At 42.9% G+C, this 24,135-nt stretch overlaps 1 protein-coding gene across 1 annotated transcript in view; it reads right to left on the reverse strand.

Moving 5' to 3' along the window:
- The window catches only part of LOC149282334 (gamma-aminobutyric acid receptor subunit alpha-3-like), a 202,475-nt gene that overhangs the window by 40,284 nt on the left and 138,056 nt on the right, over positions 1-24,135 (reverse strand). Inside the window, exon 7 of the mRNA XM_089498382.1 lies at positions 14,393-14,545. Coding sequence (XP_089354508.1) covers positions 14,393-14,545 — 153 coding nt within the window. The remainder of the gene's footprint in view (positions 1-14,392; positions 14,546-24,135) is intronic.

The following is a 24,135-nucleotide window of genomic DNA, read 5'->3' on the forward strand; positions in this document are numbered from 1 at the left end:
AATAAATAAATCAAAACAAAAAGCCTTGCTCTCGTGAGCTCTAACTAATACAGGATTCTCAACCTAACTACAGTTGGGCGGCTTATCCGTTCCAACAAACAAAATAACAAAATTGCATGTAATATTGGCAGCACTCAGTATTTTAGCACCTCTCTCTCTCAGAGATGATCTCTCTCTTGCTCTGAGATCAGGAGACTACTTAACTGCCTCTCCCATTAATTAATAGATGCAGGTGAGTGTTTAGGAGAGTAACCGTGAATCTCTGGACTGGATTCCCACCTGCTGGTCTTCTGCTGCTCTCAAACTGTGGAGTGGAGCACTGGCCCGCCCTACTCTCCAAATGCTCCACCCCAGGGACCCAAAATACACAAATAACAAATATCAATAATTACATTCTTAACAATACATCTCCCTGGGGCTAGTAGAAACTATTGTGGGTAGCCACCCTGCAAAATATAAGGGGATATATAAACTCCTTCCATTATCATCCCCTGCTTTATGTCACAATATATATATATATATATATATATATATATATATATATATATATATATATATATATATATATATATATATTTAGGGATATTTAGGAAATTTTGTTTTAGCTTTATTAGGGCCTGAGGAAGAGACCTCAGCTTGGTCTTGAAAGCTTGCAATTAAACGAGATGCCAATACATTTTATTTTAATTATACTTTTCTCACCCACATAGACATCCATGCTCACATACAGACCCCCACCTGCCCTTCCATCAGGAGTACTCCTTACTTCTCCTGCAGCTTTGGTTGCACGCAGCCTCAATTTCAAAGTATCAGAATAAATGCTACAGTTATTGTGTCGAGCCACAAGATATAGGAAGTTTTCAAACGTTTAAGAAATTATAGAATGAAGGGATCCAGCTGTACACTCTATTGCATGTGACCCAGTTTTTGCTGCCAGCACCTGAATTTGGTCAAGAGAGACAAAAATACACATCATGATCCTGACGCAGCAGGATAGGCCATAGGACAGTGATGACAAGCATGAGACTGTCCTAGTCAAGGGAGAAATACATCTACAGAACAGCGTCTGAGTGGAAGGATCTGCCAAGAATCGTGACCAATAAAACCAGGTACGACCAAGACTATCGGATCTGGCCACCAAATCCTCCATAACCCGTCCGTTCTTGACCCGCACCACCCATTCCCGAACAGAAGGAGGAGACGGGAATCAGGGGGATCAGGGCTTTAGCTTCGTTCAACAAATGCCTAACTAGCGATCTCCTATAAACAGAGACCGGCAGGGGAGTAAGGTGCAGGGGAATCCAAAACAAAAGGATTCCCCCCCACTTGTCTCCGCGCTACAGATGAGTCGAGCCAGGTAAGTACCTGTATCGGGACTGAGCAAGCATCTGCCTCCAAATTCAACCATAACTTATGGGAAGGGCGATAGCTCCATTCCAAAGTCCTGAGCAGAGGCGAAGCAAAGTAATAGGTATGGATACAAGGGAGACCCAGACCATCTTCCATATTGGGTTTCTGCAACAGGGCCATAGGTAGTCGAGGAGGCTTTCTTGTCCAGATAAAAGAGAGGAACAGCGACCGCAATGTCGAAAATAAATTTTTCGTTACAGCTATCGGCAGGGCTTGAAGCAGATATAGTATGTGGGGAAGAATATTCATTTTAAGGGCATTAACCCTACCAACCCATGAAACAAACAAGGATCCCCACATTCGGATGTCCTTCCGAATCGCTTCCAGCAGAGGAGAAAAATTAAACCTATAAAGGAGAGATACAGGAGCGATACATCCACCATATACCCAGGTGTCTCAGTCTTTGAGCACACCACCGGAAGGGGAAGGAGGAGGCCAGCGCCTCCATTTCAGCTCTAGGAAGGGAAATATTTAAAATCACAGATTTTGTCAAATTAATTTTCAAATTAGAGAGACGGCCATAAATCCAAAATTCACAGAGAAGCACAGGCAGCGATACACAGGGGTTTGTAAGCGTAAACACCAAATCATCTGCAAAGGCTATTGTTTTATGATGTGTACCCCTTGTGACAAACCCTGTAGCATGAGGGCCATACATGTCACATTTAGGGGTCCTAAGCACAGTCCTCTAGGGTAATCAGAGTTGGGAACACCAGCTTGTTGCAAAACAGCGCTTTATTTTAACTCAAACCCCAAAACCAAATCCTAAAAAGAAACACCTAGCTCCCAATTGGAGCCCTCTCTAACTGTACGATGCTGGCCCAGACTGACCACCCACTAACTTGACCTTCCCCGCCAGACCCAGCTAAGCCAGGCTCTGGAAAACCTCCCCCAGACAGCACACACAGGCAGGTATTGCCTCACTTGGCTCAGGGATGGTCTTCTTCAGGGCCTCTCCTTGCCCTGGGAGCGCAGGGAACTTCCTCTTCCCCCAACAGTCTCTCTGATTATCAGGCTCAAGGGGTTTTTAATGCCCAGCACCTGTGCCTGATGCCGGCCTCATAGGAATCCCGGACCGGATCCTGCAGACTTCTAGCCTCCTGGAAAAGGAATGGGGGAACGCAGCAGTGGCCCACCCTGCTCTCCAATTGCTCCACCTCAGGAACCCATATGTATAATCTGCACAACAGCTGTACCCAGATGCCATGCCAATCAACTCCCTGGGGTTCACAGTCTCACACCCTACACAACACCCCAAAAACATCCGGATTGACCTGAATCTCTTCCAAAAGGGGTTCCAGGGAGAGGACAACGATCATGGGGGAAAGTGGACATCCCTGCCTAGCACCGTTAGATATGGAGAACAATTCTGAAATCGCACCGATAACACATACCCTAGCCGAAGGCCGAGAGTACAGAGCGGAAACCCCATCACATGAGAACCCCACTTCTCTAAGCACCGCGAGCATTAACATCCAGTCAAGCCGGTCGAACACCTTTTCAGCATCAGCAAAATAGACCCGGATCCTGATAGTTTAGCCAAGTGAATAAGATTCACAGCACGGATAGTTCCGTCCCTGCACTCTCTGCCAGGCACAAAACCCGATTGGTCAGGATGGATCAAGTCCGGGAGAAATCTACCCATATGCATAGCCAGAATTTTATAGAATAGCTTTAAATCCACATTCAACAGGGAAATAGGCCTGTAGCTTTCACAGAGATCTGCATCCCTCCCCTCTTTCGGGGTCGCCGCAATTGTGGCTGCTAAAGTGTGGGGGATGAAAGGACTCTACATCCAGAATACAGATGTCAATTGTGGACCCAGAATATCAAAAACTGTTTTATAATAGCCTAACGATAAGCCATCAGGGCCCAGACATTTCCCTGATTTAGAAAGCTTAATTGTCCGGAACCTGCAACTGCTCAGAGTCTGCCGGGGACAGCCGATGTGATAAATACTGGGACAAGTTTTGGCGAATTGCCAACTTACGAGCCTCCACATTTCCATAGGAATAAAAAGCCACAAAGTCATCAGCTAACTCCGATGGAAGGTATCGCATGGGTCCCCCGGAGGAACGTATCCTGGGTATATATGAGCAGGGCCGGTCCTACCATGGAGCAGAGTGGGGCAATTGCCCCAGGTGGCACTTTTGAAGGGGCACTTTGTCGCCCCAAGCCCTTTTTTTTTTTTAAAGCGGAGGAGAGAGAGGGCACAGAGTGGTTTTCACTTACCAAGTTGTCAGTACCCGCTCGGTGCCCCTCTCTCTCCTCTGCGAGCCCTCTAGCTCTGTCTCGGTGCCGGCTTGTAATGCTGAGCGCCGGAAGATGACGTCATTTCCGGCGCTCAGCATTACAAGCCGAGACCGAGCAGGGAGACTAGCCGCAGGACTGCTGAAAGGTAAGTACAAAGGGGGGGGGGATAGGGTAGATAATAGGGAGGGAGAGGAAGGGTAGCTAATGGGGGGGCGGCAGAGGAAGGGTAGATACGGGGGGAATTTTAAACTTTGCCCCAGGCTGCATTATGTCTTGGGCCGGCCCTGTATATGAGAGTTGTCGCCAAGTATTTCCCCGGTTTGTTGCCATGTTCATAAAAAGGGCTTTGAGTCTAGAGAAAGACCTCTGAGCCTGACTATTAAGAATGGCAGCGAGTTCCGCACAAAGCTCAAGTGGATGCATAAAGTCAGCGTCTCGTAACATGTCCTTGTGTATCCTCTCCAACCCCTCTATCTGTAAATACAAAGTGCTAAGTTTTTGGGCATAGGCCCTCTTTCTTTCCACACCCAATTTAATAAGTTGCCCACGGACAACACATTTATGTGCTTCCCAGATCGTAGGAAGGGGTAGATCCGGTGTCACATTGGTCAAAAAGTAGTCACGTATGGTCTCAGCTGTAGCTGCAGATGCAAGGTCATCTGTTAACAACAATTAATTCAATCGCCAAGAGCTTTGAGTAGGATGAGTCAGTGGGGACTTAAGCGTCAAGGTCAGGGGAGCATGGTCAGACCAAGTAATAGAGCCGTATTTGGCTGTTTGCAGGAGAGGCAAATTATAGTGAACAATAAACAAGCAATCTATGCGAGAATACCGTTTGTGTGGAATGGAGTAAAAGCTTAAGTCCCTATCTGAGGGATGAAGGGCCCTCCAACAATCCACCAACTGTTCGGACGTAAACAAAGAACGTATCCTCCTCAAAACTCGAGAGGGTGTCTGAGAAACAACCATGGATGAATGTATCCTGGGAGAAAGAGCTACATTAAGATCCCCACCGAAAACCGTCAACCCCTCCTGAAATCTCCATAATTCTCGGAGCATTTTAGAAAGCCACAGATGCTGCCCAGTGTTAGGAACATACACATTAGCGAACATGTACATCGTGCCAGCAACCCTACCCTTAACAAAAAGAAATCTACCCTCCGAATCTGCTAAGTGAGTAAGGTCAGTGAGCGGTAAATGATTAGAGATCAATATTGCCATCCCTTTCTATTTAGAATGCGGATTGTTACTGAGATAAGCAGCAGTGTAGTCTTGGGACATCAAGCTAGGGTGGGACTGGCCCCGAAAGTGAGTTTCCTGAACAAACACTGCAGAGACGCGTCGACGTTTCAAATCCCGGAACAAAATCAAGCGTTTTTCAGGGACATTAAGACCCTTGGCACTGATCGAGAGTACGAGTCATATTGTCAGTAGGAGAAAAGCAATGGGAAGCAGATCGACCTCTGTGACTCAAAGCAAGTCTCTGAGAGAAAAGGGACAGGGTAAAAAGAAAACTAGAAGAGAAAAAACTAGGGAGATGAAGAGACACCAAACGGGATAAAAATTAGGGTTATAGGAAATCCAACAAATGTACCAGGGGCGTCCGTCGGTAGAAGGCACACAGCGGGACTACAGAACAAGTCCCGCCGTACCCCACAAGTATGACGCCTATAGCATGAGGAAGAGCAACAGCCGGAGAGGAATCTGGAACAATAAGAGAGCACAAGAACCGGCGTGCGTGAGCCGCACCTTGGTACCCAGTATACCACAGGACTCTCTTTGGAAATAAGAGAGTCAGTAATACCAAACACGACAAGAAAAAAATAAAAAAAACTCCCACCCCCCCCAACCTCCCAAACAACCCCCCATCTCTCTACCAAACCCCCCAAAACATAACCCCCTCTAAAGCAAACCCCATAACCCCCACCTACATCTAGAGGGGATCCGCAAGAGTGCGAAAAGACCAAGCTCATAAGAGAGCCGGAGGGACGGCGCACCCCCAAGCTCTGCCACCATGAGTAAGCCACAACTCCGAAAAGCCACAGGGAACATGAGATGTAAGCCAGCTCTCTGAAAATATTAAACATAAATTCCCCCTCCCACAAACAATGAAACGCAAATCCCTTCCCCCAAAACAACCCCCAAATCACCACCACAAATGTAGAGACCACCACGTCAGCTGGGAAGCAACAGTCCCCAGGCTCGAAACCAAAGGGGCACTAGCACGAAGGTGAGAGCCGAGCATGCCCAACATGACAGGGCCGAGGGATTGTACCGTATTTGCTCGATTATAAGACGAGGTTTTTTTCAGAGCAAATGCTCTGAAAAATACCCCTCGTCTTATAATCGAGGTCGTCTTCTAATCAGACCTCGATTAGGTTGCCAGGCTGCTTACCGGTGCTTTGGTCGCGAGCAGCATCTCTTCTTCTAGCAGCAGAAGAACAGGAAGCTAGTAGAGTGTCACATAACTCTGCCTCCCCTCTCCTTCCTCTGGGGGCGGGGCCAGAGAAGTTGCTCGCACAGCCGGGCCCCTGCAGAAGTCTTCGAGTGAGAGATCTGCAGTTCAGGTAAGGGGTGGGGGAGGGTTTTTGAGCAAGTATGTGTGATTAATGGAATGAATGAGTATTTAAATGTTTGTGAATGAGTGTGTGTATGATAGCATGGATGTGTAAGGTGGGTGGTGGTGGAATCATGGCATAGGGAGGCTGTACTCACACTCCTATCATCCCCAGGTTCCAGCATGTACTGGCTGCCTTGGCTTGATAGGAGTGTGATTGCTGTTAGCAGTTATATATATATATATACCTCCAGAAATGCCTTTTAACCCCCTATATGCCACTCTGCCCCATGATATGCCTTTTAACCCCCTATATGCCACTCTGGCATATAGAGGGTTAAAAGGCACATCATGGGGCAGAGTGGCAAATAGGGGGTATAAGGCATTTCTGGGGGCAGAGTGGCAACCCTGGGGGCAGATGTGCATAACTGGGGGGCAGGTTGGCAAATAAAAGGAAATAAAAAATATATATATTTTTCTCAATCATAGCTTTTATTAGATATGAAAAAATTGTTTACATGCATTAATATTTACTAGTAAAACTTTTTTCTCTATAGGGTAGTCTTATATTCAGGCTTTTTGTTTTTTTCCTAAATTAATATTTAGATTTTGGGGGGTCGTCTTATAATCGAGCAAATACGGTATATTGCAAAAAAATCCTGCAGACTAGCAGGATTTCGCGACCCCGGAGGGTGTCAGCAAGCCTAAACCTTAGATTGGACAAAACAGCCGTATAGACACGGGTGACCACTAGAGCAATAAAAACAACCCCCCCAGTAAATCATAAAATCCTCCCCCCCACCTGTAAACAATAAAACCAAGACCACCCCTCACCCAAACCCCATCCCCTAGCTGCTATAGTCCACACCCCCAGCATGATAAGGCCGAAAGGATTGCACGTTTGAAAACTTTCCGACAAGCAGGATTTCGCGACCTCTGAGAGTATCAGCAAGCCTAAAAACTTAAATCGGACAAAGTAGCAGTGTGGACATAGGTCGACCGCTAGTACAATAAAAACAACCCCCCAGTAAATCATAAAATCCCTCCCACCCGCAAATGACAAAATGAAGACCACCCCCACCCAAAGCCCATCCCCTAGCTGTGAAGGTCCCCCACCCCCATCCCCCTCGGTGAATTATAGCCGAATCGTAAAAAAAAAGAATAGATACAAAAAAGTACGCTACCACATATATCGGTAAACAGTCCAAAAGCAATCCCCACCTCTAGGCTTCGTGGCAGATGAGCAAGCCACTGGTAAAAAAATTTCGATAAGCGGCCTTGTGATACGAGGATGGTATCAAACTCTCCGCCACAAAACGATAAGGCCATACAAATAGCATAAATAAAAGCAGAGGTAAACAAAGAAAAATAAACATGCCCCCAAGTCCACAGATATCCTCAGCGGCCGATTTCAGAGTGTCCTGAGTGAAGGACAAGAAGGTTGCTCATCTGTAGGGGCGAAAAAGAACCCAGCTATAGTCCCGAGCTAAAGACTCAAATGGAAAGGCAAAGGGTCATCCCCAAATATAGAACACACAGTCATGAGCCAACAACAAGACTAGTCCTTCCTAGTAGACTTGGGCACCAGGGGGCTCTTCGTGTTCGTGCTCGTCTTCGTCAAATAAAAAATCTTCGTATTCCGCGAATATTCGCCCGTTCCTGCCTTCTCTTCGGGCGAATATTCGTTTTTTCTTCGTTTTTTCCAGTTACGGGGTTAATACGGGGTTAACGCGTACCGCAGCAGCTCTGGCGCCAGTAGTTTAAATGTGCGTATCAGCAACTCTATTGGTCGCCAGCAGGGGGCCTCCTGCTGGGGACCAATGAGCTCACTACCATATATATAGCTAATATATTCTCGGGCAGAATATTATGCTACTCAGTGTAAAACCAACAGAGGGCAGCATTCTGTCCGAAGATATATTAGCCATATGTGGCAGTGTGTTTATTTTCATTTATTAATTATTTTAATAAAATATATCCCCATGATCCGCTGGTCTCCCCGCTGCAACAGTTAAATGTCCGCACTCGCAGACATTAATTCTGTCGAACTTGCAAACTCTTTTTTTCTATTTATTTTGGGGTTTTTTTTGTATGAAACCATTACACGAAAGGATCATGGGAATATATTTTATTTGAATAAATACAAATGAGCACACTACCACATGTGGCTAATATATGCTGCCCTCTGTTGGTTTTACATTAAGTAGCATTGTTCCATATGCTTGAAATCCAGTTATTTATTATGCTACTTAATGTAAAACCAACAGAGGGCAGCATTCTGTCCGAAGACATATGGCTAATATATGTTCGGACAGAATGCTGCCCTCTGTTGGTTTTACATTAAGTAGCATTGTTCCATATGCTTGAAAGAAATCCAAAGTTATTATGCTACTTAATGTAAAACCAACAGAGGGCAGCATTCTGTCCGAACATATATTAGCCACATGTGGTAGTGTGCTCATTTGCATTTATTCAAATAAAATATATTCCCATGATCCTTTCGTGTAATGGTTTAATACAAAAAAAACTCCAAAATAAATAGAAAAAAAGAGTTTGCAAGTTCGACAGAATTAATGTCCACGAGTGTGGACATTTAACTGTTGCAGCGGGGAGACCAGCGGATCATGGGGATATATTTTATTTAAATAATTAATAAATGAAAATGAACACACTACCACATATGGCTAATATATGTTCGGACAGAATGCTGCCCTCTGTTGGTTTTACATTAAATAGCATAATAACTGGATTTCTTTCAAGCATATGGAACAATGCTACTTAATGTAAAACCAACAGAGGGCAGCATTCTGTCCGAACATATATTAGCCATATGTCTTCGGACAGAATGCTGCCCTCTGTTGGTTTTACATTAAGTAGCATAATAAATAACTGGATTTCAAGCATATGGAACAATGCTACTTAATGTAAAACCAACAGAGGGCAGCATTCTGTCCGAACATATATTAGCCATATGTGGTAGTGTGCTCATTTGCATTTATTCAAATAAAATATATTCCCATGATCCTTTCGTGTAATGGTTTAATACAAAAAAAACCCCAAAATAAATAGAAAAAAAGAGTTTGTAAGTTCGACAGAATTAATGTCCGCGAGTGTGGACATTTAACTGTTGCAGCGGGGAGACCAGCAGATCATGGGGATATATTTTATTTAAATAATTAATAAATGAAAATGAACACACTGCCTATGGCTAATATATCTTCGGACAGAATGCTGCCCTCTGTTGGTTTTACACTGAGTAGCATAATAACTTTGGATTTCAAGCATATGCTACTTAATGTAAAACCAACAGAGGGCAGCATTGTGTCCGAAGTTATAGTAAGTTATTTATGCTAAGTTAAATGTCCGTACCGGCGACTTTGTTGGTCGCTGGCACTGACATTTAACTGACACAGCGGGGAGACCACTGGTGTCCCTGCTGTGTCAGTTAAATGTCCGTACCGGCGACTTTGTTGGTCGCTGGCACGGACTTTTAACTGTTGCAGCAGGGTCCCAGGTTGATTTTTTTTTTCTGCCTAGCAACTAGTGGTAAGGGGCCGTGCGAGTGAGCCTATTGGTCGCTTGCACAGCCCTTTACCCTACGGATTTCTGCTCCCGTTATCCAACGCAGCATCGCAGGGGTTAACGGGAGCGGAAATCAGGAGTTAAAAAGGCAGTGCGAGTGAGCCCTATTGGTCACCTGCAGGGTCTTCCTCTGGCATCAACCAATTGGTTGATGCCAGAGGAAGACCCTGCAGATGACCAATAGGCTCACTCACACTGCCCTGTAACCCCTGACGACGAACCTGCGGATTTCCACTTTAGTCAACTCCCGCGATGCTGTGAAGATAAGGTAAGTTAGATGGGGAAGGGACCGGGGAGAATAGTAGACGAAGGCGAAGATTCTTCGTGTGTGAGTCTTCGTCTTCGCCTACGTTTTACCGGCACTGTCTTCTCTTCTTCATGTCTTCGGAACGAACACGAAAACGCACTCTTCGTGTTCGTTTTCATGTTCGCCCGAAGACGAATGCACAAGTCTACTTCCTAGTGACACATAAAGCAGGGGTCACTAATGTACAATCGTACAATCACAGATCACGGGGATTGCAAGCAATCCCATTCAAGGGTTCACTCCTCCACGGTTGCAGCAGCATGAATCGCCGAGATCTCTCTCCTGCGTCAAGATGCACGACCATTCTCCACCACCTCCCTACGCAGAGGGTCAGCACTGCGCCGCCTAGGTAGTTCAGGCAAACTCCAATCAGCAATCAGGTAGGTGTAAATCCTGGAGTAAAGCCGACAGTTCCCGGTGATAGCTGAGGAAAAACGTAACGTCCACAGATCTGACGTTGAGGCTAAAGGGGTAACCCCAAAAGTATTGCAAGCCACGTCTCTTGAGCTCAATGGTGAGAGCTGCCTGTATCCCCTCCCTGGTGCTGCCTCCGGAGAGATGGGACAGCTGCACTGTCTCCTTGGCCCTCAGTCAGCCGTTGAGGAGTGATGCTGCCTGTATCCCCTCCCTGGTGCTGCCTCAGGAGAGATGGGCCGGCTGCACTGTCTCCCTGGCCCTCAGTCAGCCGCTGAGGAGTGATGCTGCCTGTATCTCCTCGCTGGTGCTGCCGTACTGATGTACTCTCAATCACATCACATAAGATTCTATTCTATATTATCTGCCGAGCACTAATGTCATCTTTATCCAGTACACATGGATACAGAATGTAAGGACTTACCTGCCTTCCTGGTCCAGCTCCGTGGCTGCTCCAGCTACGCATCCCTCTCTGGCGGCTTCCCAGGCAGGGGGAGTACTCCCGCTGTCCGCCCAGCGGCTTCACCACGTGGTCGGCCACGTGGCAAACCAGTAACAAAACCTGAAATTGCGCATTCCTTCAGGAACGCACTCTTATAACCTCGGGTGACCTCTACCTGCAGGAAACGCCTCCATCTCTCCCTATTTCTACCTGGGACTTCCACTACCTGCTCCGTTTTGACTCGGCTTGTTGACCTCGTTCCTGGCTCCTGATTCCTGCTCGTCTGGTAGTGATTTGGCTTGTTCACCTCGTCTCTAGATTCTGATTCAGCTTATCCTGATTACCGGCTGGTTCTCTGGCTTTCTTTTGGTTTCTGTTTGGCCTGGCTCACTCCGCCATCTGGGGTCATACCTCACTAAATCATTACACCGAGGAGTTAAGATTCTGTTTTTTCATTACCCGCACTTAGCAGCTTTAACTCCTTGATGACAATTGCCGGTCCGGGCACGTCACGGAAAAACATGTCGTTAACGGCAAATGACGTGCCAGGACCGTCATTTGTTAAAACGGGTAAAAAAAATCGATCCGTGATCGATTTTTTTACCCAAACGGCGTTGCTGTAATGCCTTGACCTCGAGGCATTCAGCAACGCCATGATCGGAATCAGGGGCCATGTCTGGCCCCTCCCCGGGGCGTCAACATCCATACATTGTATGGCGGCGGACGCCCGTTTTAAAAGCGTTTAGGAGGCGATCAACGATCACCTCCTAAACTTAAATGGTGTCGCTGGAATGCCTCGATCAGGAGGCATCCAGCGACACCAAACACTTACCTCTTGATGGACTGTGACCGCTCTGGAGAGCGGTCACAGCCGCAGCTGCCGGTGATCTTCGCCATCAGCAAGATGGCGGCGGCCCGGGAAAAAAAATAATAAAAATGAAAAGGTTCGCTAGACGGTCTCTTGACCCTCTAGAGAACTCTGGCTCCACTTGCAGGTTGATTACAGGTACTGCATTCAACCATGCAAGTCAATGGAGCCCAGCTTTCTAATCACAGTGTGATTAGAAAAAATAAATATAAAATAAAATGAATAATAATTAGAAAAAAAATAGTAAAAAAACTGTAAAATGTAAAAATAATTTCCCTCTGATGTCACTATCAGGGGAACCTTCAAGTTGAAAAATTTTTTTTAAAATGTTTTAAAAAAGGCAAAAAAAAATTAAAATATATATATAAAAAATATATTTTTGTGAGCAAGTCCTAAAATTAGCACATTAGCTTAAAACAATTCTCGCACGGAAAGAGTTAAAATACTGGCATATTAAATGCCCATGGGGTGTCTACTTTTAAAAAATGTATGATTTGATGGGTAAATTGAATTGGCCGGATTCAACAATGTCCCAATTAACACGGGGGGGGAAGGATGGCCACACATCTAATTTCCAATTAGAAAAATGCACACGTACCAAATGTGGCCTTTTAGTTCCCCCCAAAAATGACAAACCCATGCATGTGGGGTATCACTGTACTCAGGAGATGTTGCTGAACACATATTGGGGTGTCGTGTGACAGCGGCATATACCAGGAGCTTTAAATTCATACATAAAGTAGGTGTGTGTGGGAAAAATACACACACAAAAATACTACTGCAAACTTTGAAAAAATGCTGGTGGTAAAATGTGTGCATGCAAAGAGTTAAAATACCAGCATTTAAAATACCCTGGGGTGTCTAGTTTTCAAAAATATATGAAATGGCCCGGCTCAAAGATGTACCAAATAGGGCATGGGCAGTGGATCCCCAAATGCCAAAGTTCAACATTGAAAAATGTGCATGCCCCAAATGTGGCCCTTTTGCCCCCAAACAGCCAGGCAAAATCATTCATGTGGGGTATCACTGCGCTCATGAGATGTTGCTGAACACATATTGGAGTGTTTTGTGATAGTGACATATACGAGAACCTTTTAATTCATACCTGAAGTAAAATGTGTGTGACAAAACAAATGCAAAAAAAATTACTACCATAAAGTTTGACAAAGACTGGTGGTAGATATGGTGCATGGAAAGAGTTAAAATACTAGCATTTGAAATACCCTGGGGTGTCTAGTTTTCAAAAATATATGGCTTTATTGGGCATACTGAAATGGCCCGGCTCAAAGATGTACCAAATAGGACATGGGCAGTTGATCGCCAAACACCAAAGTTCAACATTGAAAATGCGCATGCCCCAAATGTGGCCCTTTTGCCCCCAAACAGCCAGGCAAAATCATTCATGTGAGGTATCGCTGTACTCAGGAGATGTTGCTAAACACATATTGAGGTGTTTTATGATAGTGACATATACGAGAACCTTTTAATTCATACCTGAAGTAAAATGTGTGTGACAAAACAAATGCAAAAAAAATTACTACCATAAAGTTTGACAAAGGCTGATGGTAGAATTAGTGCTTGGAAAGGGTTAAAACCTGGGCTGTCTAGTTCTCAAAAATATATGATTTGATGGGGTAAATTGCGTGGGCCAGCTTCAAATATACCCGAAATGGCACATGGGGGGAAGAATTACCAGATTTGGAAAAAATGGCTTTGAAATAGCAAAACGCTACCTGTACTTATTGCCCCATAATGTGTAGAAAAATGCAAAAAAACATAAAAACATTGGGTATTTCTAAACTCAGGACAAATAGTAGAATCTATTTAGCAGGTTTTTTCATTACCTTTTATAGATGAGTAAAAGATTTTTCAACTAAAAGTTAGAAACAGTCATTTTTTTCTAAATTTTCACCATATTTTATACTTTTTTTAATAGTAAATAATATGATACAATCAAAACAATGTCATCTAAAGAAAGCCCTTCTTGTCCTGAAAAAAACAATATCTAATGTGTGTGGGTTCAGTAAACGGGAAAGAAGAAAATTACAGCTAAACACGAGCAGCGCAGAAATGTTAAAACGGCCATTGTCACGAAGGGTACAAAAAGTAAAACCAGCCTTTGTCACGAAGTGGTTAAAAACATTAAGTTATTGTATCTATAAAACTGTGAGGTGACATTCTATAACAGATTAAAGGGGTCATAATGGCCATGTTTTTATTGGTCACTGAATGTTGCTTAAGTAATCAGTCTTTCCCTAAAAATGAAATATTAGTTAACCCACACAACGGCTGCTGGCTATTTAGCAATTATTTTGCTCGCAGCAGCAAGAACAATAATTATATGCATCTAAGGAACCAATAATTAATGAATAGTGTCTGAACGACAGATAACCATAACATAAGTCAGAAAAAAAGGAATTGAAGTGGAATGCAAAAAGGATATGTTTAGAAAGAATAAAAAAAAAATAGAAACAGAAGTGAGAACACTATGAGAGTATTCTGTTGCTGAAATCTTGTCACTGATACAATATCAGCAAAGGCAAAATCAGCCTAACTTACCAAACACAGTTCTGGCAGGAACAGACTCACGATTTAGCCAGAAAGATACTTGTGACAGGATTACAGTCATTATACATGGCAGGTATGTCTGAATTACAAAGTATCCAATCTTACGCTTCAGGTGGAAGTGTGTTGTCATGACAATGTATTCACCTAAAAATAAGACAAAAAGCATTGTTACTAAAGTTGATCACCTCCTGTATTTGTAATTTAGTAACACACAAAGAGACAAAAGTGATAACACAAATATCCTTTGCTGAGTGCTTATATCTCTTTATGACTAGAAGATCTGAGACTTTTTGTGTATTTCATATGTTATAAAGACATTAAACGGTATTATTGTCAGTAATGGCATACTGATTACATAATCATTGCATTACATGTGAAATCATCAAATTAAATTACTCATCGGTGGGTAAATGGTGACATCTCACTTGAAACTACCAATCCTCACCTATTAAATTATGCAGTATGTAGGGTCAGTGCAGCCCTTCTTGCTGGAGCAACCTGTTTTTTTGTTGGCCCTTCATAATGAATAATGCCACATATTTTATATGCAGTACAATATGGGCATCAATTTATTTAAATGCATCTTGAAACTGGAAATTGAAACTGGGCAACAAAATGAATTAAAAGAATGGTAGGTCTCAGCTATGAAAATGCTTTGCAAATTGGGCTTCTAGACCTCAGAAAAAAGACATCTATCGGCATTCATGATTATAACATTTTAACTTTAACATGCTATATGTAATTTGAAGTGTACTGAATGTGGTGGAAGTCACCCAGTATTGAAGTGGTTCAACCTGTCTTGGTTGAATATTTCTGATGATGCAGAAGCCACAGAATTGATTAAGAATGTAAAATCATCTTTTTCACATCCAGATGTTTCTGAGAAACTGCAGATGGAGGCTTGCCAGGCTCTCATTTCCCATGGATAGCTCTGTCAATGATGGGATTACATCTGAACTGTGCCATGTTTATCATACAACTTTTGCAACCCATTGGGTGAGGTTTTTGTGGTCTGTCTTTTAGCTGTTACTGGAGGACCCTGGGGTAGGGTGAGAAAGATTTCCCCTCTCGGACTGGTGGTGTAGGTTATTGTTTCTTCTTTTTAGGTATTTTATGAGCATGGTCTGTAGTCTGAGGTATTATTATGTATACAGGTCAGCATGGAGATCTAGGATCAAGGACCTCTGTTTTTACCAAAAAAAGAATACAGGGGTACTCACAATGTCAACATTCATGAAGTGCCCACCATATTATTGGCTGATTTGGATGACAATCCACCAAGATATTTGTTTGAGCCATTAAAAATAACCTTTTATGGTTGTGGTTAGAATACCCAGGGTGATGTGGCTAGGGATGATGGCCTTGTATACAGTGTTGAGGATCTAACTTGGTGGCTTGGGTAGGTGTATCAAACTAATTTAATCTTTTGTGGTGTGGCATAGAGAGCAAGAGTGCTGTTTCTGTTTTTGGGTTGATATGGTCAGGGCTGATGTGGCCTCCTGATTGTCAGTTCAGCATTGATGGGTGGATTCTGCTATGAGAAGGAGAGGACTAGCCATAGGGGGTGGAGCCTCAGCCTCTTAACCTATATAACATCTGCTCTGACCTAAATTAGTGCTTGTGTGTTCCAAGCTGTGGTGTCTGTCTAAATATAGGCATCATTCATCCTTACACCCGCGTGTTGACTTGCTGACCCCTCTTGACCCTGTTAACTCCCAGCTTTTGACCTCGGCTTTACTTTAGAGTACAATGGCAGGTGTCCCATGTCCTCACCTATCTCTCCTGCTCCTAGACTCACCTGTTGTAAGAGACTCTGCCATTACAAAACAACTAACTAAGCCACTACATGGACTCAGCCCGCACTCAAACAACAGTTAGGAACCCTTAATCAATCTGTCCAGGATCTGCAAGTTGGGCAGAACCAACTCCATAATCAAGTCCAGGCCCTGCAACCTGTACCCACAGCACCTGTGGACATTACTCCTCATGCAGCTTCTTCTCTGCCTCCAGAGAGCGCAACATACATTTAGAAACCACTTACTTCCATTAGGCTAAATAGAAGCTGAGGTTGTCTGCGCAGATCACAAAGATGTTCACCAGCTGCCAGATAGGAGGATCCCCGCAGCACTGCAGGTGACCTGGATCTTCCTCCTCTGGCCCTAGAAACAGGTTACAATGAACTAGCTCTCCCGAATCAATTCTTAATGGAGTCATTAAGGAAAACTAGTTTTTGCGGGTACTGCTCACACACTAGATGCTATTTTATCCTTAGCCATTAAGCTCAATAGAATATTCACAGAATACTGACAAGCGAGAACCTCCACATCCTCCTTCTTCTCCTGTACCAACAATATCTGCTGAGAAGCCTCTGGAAACAAGTGGGCCCTTGACTCCAGATGAATGCATGCACAAAAGACATAACTTTTTATACTGTGTAAACTGCGACAAGCTGGGTCATGTCCTAAAGGATTGCAAGGCCAAGACAAAATCATCAGTGAGTAAGGGTAATAGTGAGTAATATTGTTTCAATGTTAATCAAGGACTGCAACAAAACACACCTTACCATTTACTTTTATTTATGGTTGGATGAAAGAACAATGTGTATATCCACCATTATTGATTCCGAAGCCAGTGGTTGTTTTGTAGACCATGCTCTGCCGGTCCATCACAATACCCTACAAAAGAAAGTCCATACCCCTTCACGTTCAATTGGTGGATGGGAGTCATTTGAAGTCTGGTCCCATTGCCTCTGAGACCATACCACTGGCAGTTCCACTGGGACAAAATTACCAAAAAGACTTACGCTTTCAAGTGGTTGATTCACCTCTCTTCCCCGTAATTTTGGGTCAGGCTTGGGTCAGACTCCATAATCCACGTTTAAAATGGGACCTGGGAACCATCACACTTACTTCCTCATATTGAGCGTTGCAGAGTACTAAGCGTTGCAGAGTCAGACTATCAGTACTTCCTGCATACGAGTACACTAATTTAAAAACCCCACTGTTACCACAAGCATATACACTCGGATGTAAATAAGAGAAGAAATGGAGGGTGTGTATAAGTGTACTTGTTTGTGTGAATTGGTGGTTAACAATTTAACGAACTTGTTACCATCTACTATAATAGCAGGGAACTTGTGCTGAAAATCAACCCCACATGTCTTACTGCGTGCATAAAACGCAAAGATACATAAAATCATCCTGGTGTTTGCGCACACAAACTTCCCTTAAATTCAATTCCTAGGCTAAATGGTGAAGTTTTAACTGAATTAGTATATTCAACCAGCTTAAACATCTAAAGACATATAGGAAAAAAATACAAAGTGTGACTCTGTTATGAGGCAAAGTACCGTATTTTTCGCTCCATAAGACGCAGTTTTTTTCCTCCCAAAGTAGGATGAAAAATCAGCCGCGTCTTATGGAGCGAAGATGCAGGCAGGGAGGGGGGGGGGCAACGATATACCGTATTGGCTCGAATATAGGCCGCACTTTTTTCCCCCACTTTAAGACTTTAAAGTGGGGGTGCGGCCTATATTCGGGGTCTAGCGCCCGACGCCCGGGACATGCAGTCCCGGGCGCCGGGCAGGCAGCGGGGTTAGGATACAGATCCCCCGCAGCGGTGCAGGGGACCTGCATCCTACTCCCCGATACGCTCAGACAGCCTCCCCTGCCAGCACTTCCCACGGGGGGGGGTGCCGGCACGGGAGGTTGTCTAAGCGCATCGTGCGGATGCGTTTTACCTCTGCACCCCCCGCGGACTTACCGGAGCAGACTCCCGGGTGTCTTGCGGGGTCGGCGGGGGACGTCTACGCAATACAACTTCCGGTGCCGGATGTGCCGCACCGGAAGTTGTATTGCGTAGATGTCCCCCGCCGGCCCCGCAAGACACCCGGGAGTCTGCTCCGGTAAGTTGGGGAGGGGGGGGCAGAGGGGGACAGTGGCAGCGTATCTCGGGGAGGGAGGACAGTGGCAGCGTATCTCGGGGAGGGAGGACAGTGGTAGCATATCTCGGGGGGCGGGGGGGGCAGAGTGGCAGTATGTTTTTTGGTGCTTTTTTAAAGAAAAAAACGTTTTCTTTAAAAAAGCACCAAACTTTTAGGGTGCGGCCTATATACGGGGGCGGCCTATATCCGAGCCAATACGGTACTCACCAAAAGTGTCCCAGACAGTCTCTGTCTCGCTTCGCCGTCCAGGGGAGGTCTTCATCTGGAGACCGCCGCCTCTGTCGCCGCCTCTCCTCTTCTCTGGTCCGTTGCGACGGCTAAGGGCGGACTGGATGGAGAGGACGGGGGGATTTGACGCAAGCGCCGTGTCACGTATGGCGCCGGCGCATGCGCAGTACGGCGCTTGTAGTCCAACTACACTTCCCATCATGTCTGACCAGCTTTTTTCTGTGCAGGCATGACGGGAGGATGATGTCCTTTTTTTATAGCCCATTTTTTAGCTCAAAATATTTTTTCCTTTTTTTTCTCCTCTAAAATCTAGGTGCGTCTTATCAGCAGGTGTGTCTTATAGAGCGAAAAATACGGTAATTAAAAAAAATGCATTAGACTCTTGCCTTTTGGGGGAGCAATAAACTGTCCCTATGTAGTGTAGCTCTCTGTGACTCCTTAGTGTGTCTGTTCAATTCAATTGGTCCACAGGTGAGGGAGAATCTCAATCCAGAGAAAAACGCTCTCACCCAATTAGAAAAACATGAGTGGTCCAGAGAAAGACGCTCTCATTCAATTAGAAATACATGAGTGGTCTAGAAAAAAAGCTCTCAATTAGAAAAACATGAGAAGTACAATTTGTGTGATAAAAAAAAAACCAAAAATAAATTACTACCAAAAAGTTTGACAAGGGGTAGTAGTAGAATTAGTGCATGGAAATGATAAAAAAAACAGCATTTGAAATACTTAATTGCAAATGCTAATTTTCAAAAATGGTTTGATAGATTGTAAATTGCACTGGCCGGCTTTAAAGATACACAAAATAGCACATGAGGCAGAATGACCAGATTTGGAAAAAAAATTGGTTTTGAAATAGCAAAATGCTACTCGTGCTTATTGCCCAATAACTTGCAGAAAAAAGCAAAAAAAACCCTCATAAAACATTAAGTATTTCTAAACTCAGGATAAATAGTAGAATCTATTTAGCAGGTTTTTTTCATTAGCTTTTTTGGACCAGTAAAAGATTTTTCAACATTTTTTTTTTACAGGAAATTAGACGATATGATCAAAAAATCTGAAGAAAGCCTTTCTTGTCCTGAAAAAACAATATATAACTTGTGTGGGTACACTAAATCGTCCATACAACTATCCGATTAACCTTTTACCAGGAGCACTCATACCTATTGGCCAAATATGCTCTTTCTCTGAGCCACAATTGAAAGTCCTAAAAGACTACATTGAGGACCACCTCAAAGTCTACAAATGAACCCCTGTAAAGTTTCTACCATGCATGCCCACACCCACAAACAAAAACATCCATAGATTTGAAGGATTTGCGAATTTCTATAGAAAATTCATTAGTCCTTTTTTTCCATTATCCTGCCTCTAACCTGTCTAATCAGACAGACACAAACTTTCAAGTGGTCAGAAGAACTCCAATATCCCTTTAACAAACTCCTTACTATAGTTCCCATTCTTTCTCTACCAGATGTCGAAAATAGTATGCATTTGAGGTGGATGCTTTAGATACAGCAACCGGGGCAATCCTTTCCCAAAAAACAGGCATAAAACAATATCTCCACCTTGTGGTATTTTACTTATCAGAAATGATAGTGTTAGCAAAAATTATTACTGGCCATAAAACAGGCTTTGTAGGCGTCACAACATGTCCTAGAGGGAGTTAAATTATCTATACCGACCATCACAACCTGGAATACCTTCGGTCTGCTAAACACCTTAGTCAAATGGTGGTCACTCCCTTCTTTTCTCCGGAATCACATGTATTATTACATACCTAAAGTAAATGAAAAAGCCTAGTGTCTATTCATGCTTATTCACTCACTCTTTATTTATTTATTTCTCATTCACCTATTCATCTATATGATAAATGATGTAAATAGATAACATTGGATTATGGTTTTTTTGCCCATCAATGAGCGGTGTGTCTCTTCCTATGTACATCGGCGGATGTCCGAGTCAAGGACGTAATGGTGTCTGAGTGGCATCTCCTCATTTACATCCCAGACGCAGCGGAATCCGAATGACATCCCCTGTCTCGCATCCTCTCGCATCCCTTTATATGTACAATCTGTGAGTGAGTCTACGCAGAATGGAAACGAGTGATTCCCTTGTGACCCCGCCCCATGTAAGGACGTTGTGATGACACTTCACGCTTTGCGTGATGACATCCAGAACCCGGAAATTACACACAGTTAAAAGCCGAACACACACCGCAGATGTACACCGATTACCTCTTTACTTCTCCTGAGGAAGCCAAAGGCGAAATGCATCTAGAAATAAGAGATTGGACCATTTTAAAGCTCTTATCCGGACTACTTTGGACGTTTGTGGACTTTGGGACATTCAGGCTTATGTGCACAGCGATTGCTACTGTGCCATATATAACTAAGTGCATTCTGACCCTTTACACCATTTTACCAGAGATACCACACCATTGCAGTCTGTTTGTCTTTAAGGTTTTAAAATTAAGATTTTTTTTTTAAGAAGTAATTTTTATTGGTACAGAAGATTATTTCCAAAGACGCATAAAAGTGCATTATTGCACTATTATTTTTTTCCCTTTTTATGTTCTGCGCCCCAACTGTTTGCGCATCCACTATTCTCAGTAAAGCAATATTTTCTGATATTACTTTTAAAACTTTTGCCCCCTGATTTAAGACTACATCCTCATGTTGTGATTTTTTTTTAATATACTCAATTCCTTTTTTGTGTTGATTTCCTTCATGCAAAAAACTGGGTTCTTAAGGACCAAGTGGCACCTAAATGCTGTAGAGGGGAGCACCACAGAGGAACCCCCTAATGCACAGTGAAACGCTGAAGGGGAACCCCCCTGAGTGCTGTTTTGGGAATCCTAACAGGTAGTGTCAACAGTTGCCCTGTTCTCCATAAAAGACCCTAAAGTAGATCTCTATCCATTGATCAATGCTCTTTAATGTTCTCAATAGAAAAGGAAAATTAAAAATATACAAAAAAATACACTTTTTAAAAAATCCCATCATATCTAGCTCTATACGAAATTTTAAAAATACCCTTCCCACGCCCTACAGCACTCCCCATTCACCTAAAATAAATAAAAAAAAAAATAGAAAAAAATACACTTTGCTGTTCTTGTTTTATGGATAAAAAGAATATTGGGTAATTCAGATTGGTGCAGCTAAACTAACTTGGGAGGTATTGTTGAAAATAAAAATGTTTTTTTTTTCTTGCAGTCGTTTACTTTCTGGGCAAGAAAATCGTGGCATTTCAACAATTTCATGCAGTAATACTAGCTACCATCAGCCTTTGTCAAAGTTTGTAGTTATAATTTGCTTAGTGTAATTATGTTACTACCACAAACTTTGAAAAGGGCTGGTAGTAGAATTAGTGCATGTAAAGTGTTAAAATATCACCATTATTAATTGTATTAGGCTGGTCAGTAAGAGTAAAAAATTAAAGAACCCGCTGTGGTACTCTGCAGAAGTGGCCAAAATAGAAAAAGACAAGAAGTTAGCCTTTAGTAGATACAAAAATACCCAAAGTGAGGAAGATAGACAGATCTATAAAATTAGGCAGAAAGAGGCAAAGAAAGTAATAAGATCTGCCAAATCGCATGCAGAAGAGCGAATTGCCCTGTCAGTAAAAAATGGAGACAAAACATTTTTTAGATATATAAATGAGAAAAGGAAAGTAAAACAAGGATTAGTTAGATTGAAAACAAAATGAATGTATGTAGGAGAGGATAAAGGTTTAGCTGACTGCCTCAATAAATATTTCTATTCAGTTTTTACAAATGAAAATGAGGGAATGGGACCTCAGTTGGGGAAAAACACTGAATCATTTGAAATATGTGAGTTTATCGAGGCGGAGGTTCTACTTCAGTTGTCTAAGGTAAAGACAAATAAGTCGATGGGGCCTGATGGGATACACCCCAAGCTATTAAAAGAGCTTGGGGCTGTACTAGCAAAACCGTTAACTGATATATTTAACAAATCATTGGTAACGGGAGTTGTCCCAGGGGATTGGAAAGTAGCGAATGTTGTGCCCATTCACAAAAAAGGCAGTAGGGAGGAGTCGGGCAACTACAGGCCAGTTAGTCTTACATCTGTAGTGGGAAAATTAATGGAAACAATGTTAAAGGAAAGGATTGTTGAACATCTGAAGTCACATGGCTTTCAAGATCGAAAACAACATGGGTTTTCCTCAGGAAGATAATGCCAAACGAATCTTACAGATTTTTTTGATCGGGTGACTAAAGTAATTGATCAAGATGGTGCAGTAGACATTGTGTATCTGGATTTCAGTAAGGCCTTTGACAATGTGCCACATAGAAGACTTATAAATAAACTGCAATCTCTGAGTTTAGATCCCAATGTTGTTGAATGGATTAAGGAGTGGCTGAGTGACAGACAACAGAGGGTTGTAGTCAATGGTGTATATTCAGAACAAGGTCTTGTAACCAGTGGGATACCTCAGGGATCTATACTTGGACCCATTCTCTTTAATATTTTTATTAGTGATATTGCAGATGGTCTTGATGGAAAGGTATGTCTATTTGCTGACAACACAAAAATTTGCAACAGGGTTGATGTTCCTGGAGGAAGAAGCCAAATGGCAAATCGTCTACGTTTTCTCGGCACAACCGCCAAATTTTCAAACAGGAGTGAGCTGATCCTCGTCTGTCCAATCAGCTCGCTCTTGTGACATCACGTTAAGGGTCTCGTCCAATGTCTGTGCTACTGTTTTTTTAATTCTGAAACCGCCTTTATAAGACCAGAGCTTGCCTGAGAGATCCATTCATTTTTCACTGTGACTGCTTTGGCAACACTGCTGTGCTGCATCCGAGCGTTACAGAGAGGGATAATTCTGTTCTGTGTGAGACTGGTAAGCCTCAGCCTGCCATTTCTCACAGTGTACTCTTCCTCACTTCAGTTCTACTGAATTAATAATTTTATTAATTTAGTCATTTTTTTATTTAATTTTTTTTCAGTGCTTCTGTCTGTCATCAACTGTGTAGTGTTGTTGAGTTGACAGTGCACCCAGTGCCTCACTGGCACTGGGCTGGCAGTGCCTACTGCCTGTCCTGTCTTCACTCAGATAAATTAAATAATAGAATTTATAAATAATAATTTAATAGAATATATAATAATTTAATACATTATATTATATATATTTGTCAGTCATATATACTATAGTATACTAGTGTAGAGTGTACTGTAGAAATTCAATACATCTACTAGTGTCTAATCTAAGATCATTATAGTAATATTATATAATTCATTTTAGCTAGCTTAATAATTAATTAGCTATAAATAAAATGAATTACTACTAGCTTATTTTGCTTGAGACTGTCTGTCAGGTAGAAGGGTTAATAATTTATCCAACATAAAGATTAACCAGTCCACTACTACCTTTAAGCTCAATCTAGAATTTGATAATTCATTTTATTATTAATTAATAAACAAATTATTAATAATAACTTACTGTCACGTACAAGTAATTTAGGAGACACCGTGGTCAGGTAGGACTCCAGGACAGAACAGGTCAGACAAGCTGAGGTCAGGTTTCCGGAGAGCAGAATAAGTCA

This window comes from Sceloporus occidentalis, unplaced genomic scaffold (assembly GCF_023333645.1).
Source record: "Sceloporus occidentalis isolate IW3139 unplaced genomic scaffold, rSceOcc1.0.p SCAF_119, whole genome shotgun sequence".
Lineage (NCBI taxonomy): Eukaryota > Metazoa > Chordata > Lepidosauria > Squamata > Phrynosomatidae > Sceloporus > Sceloporus occidentalis.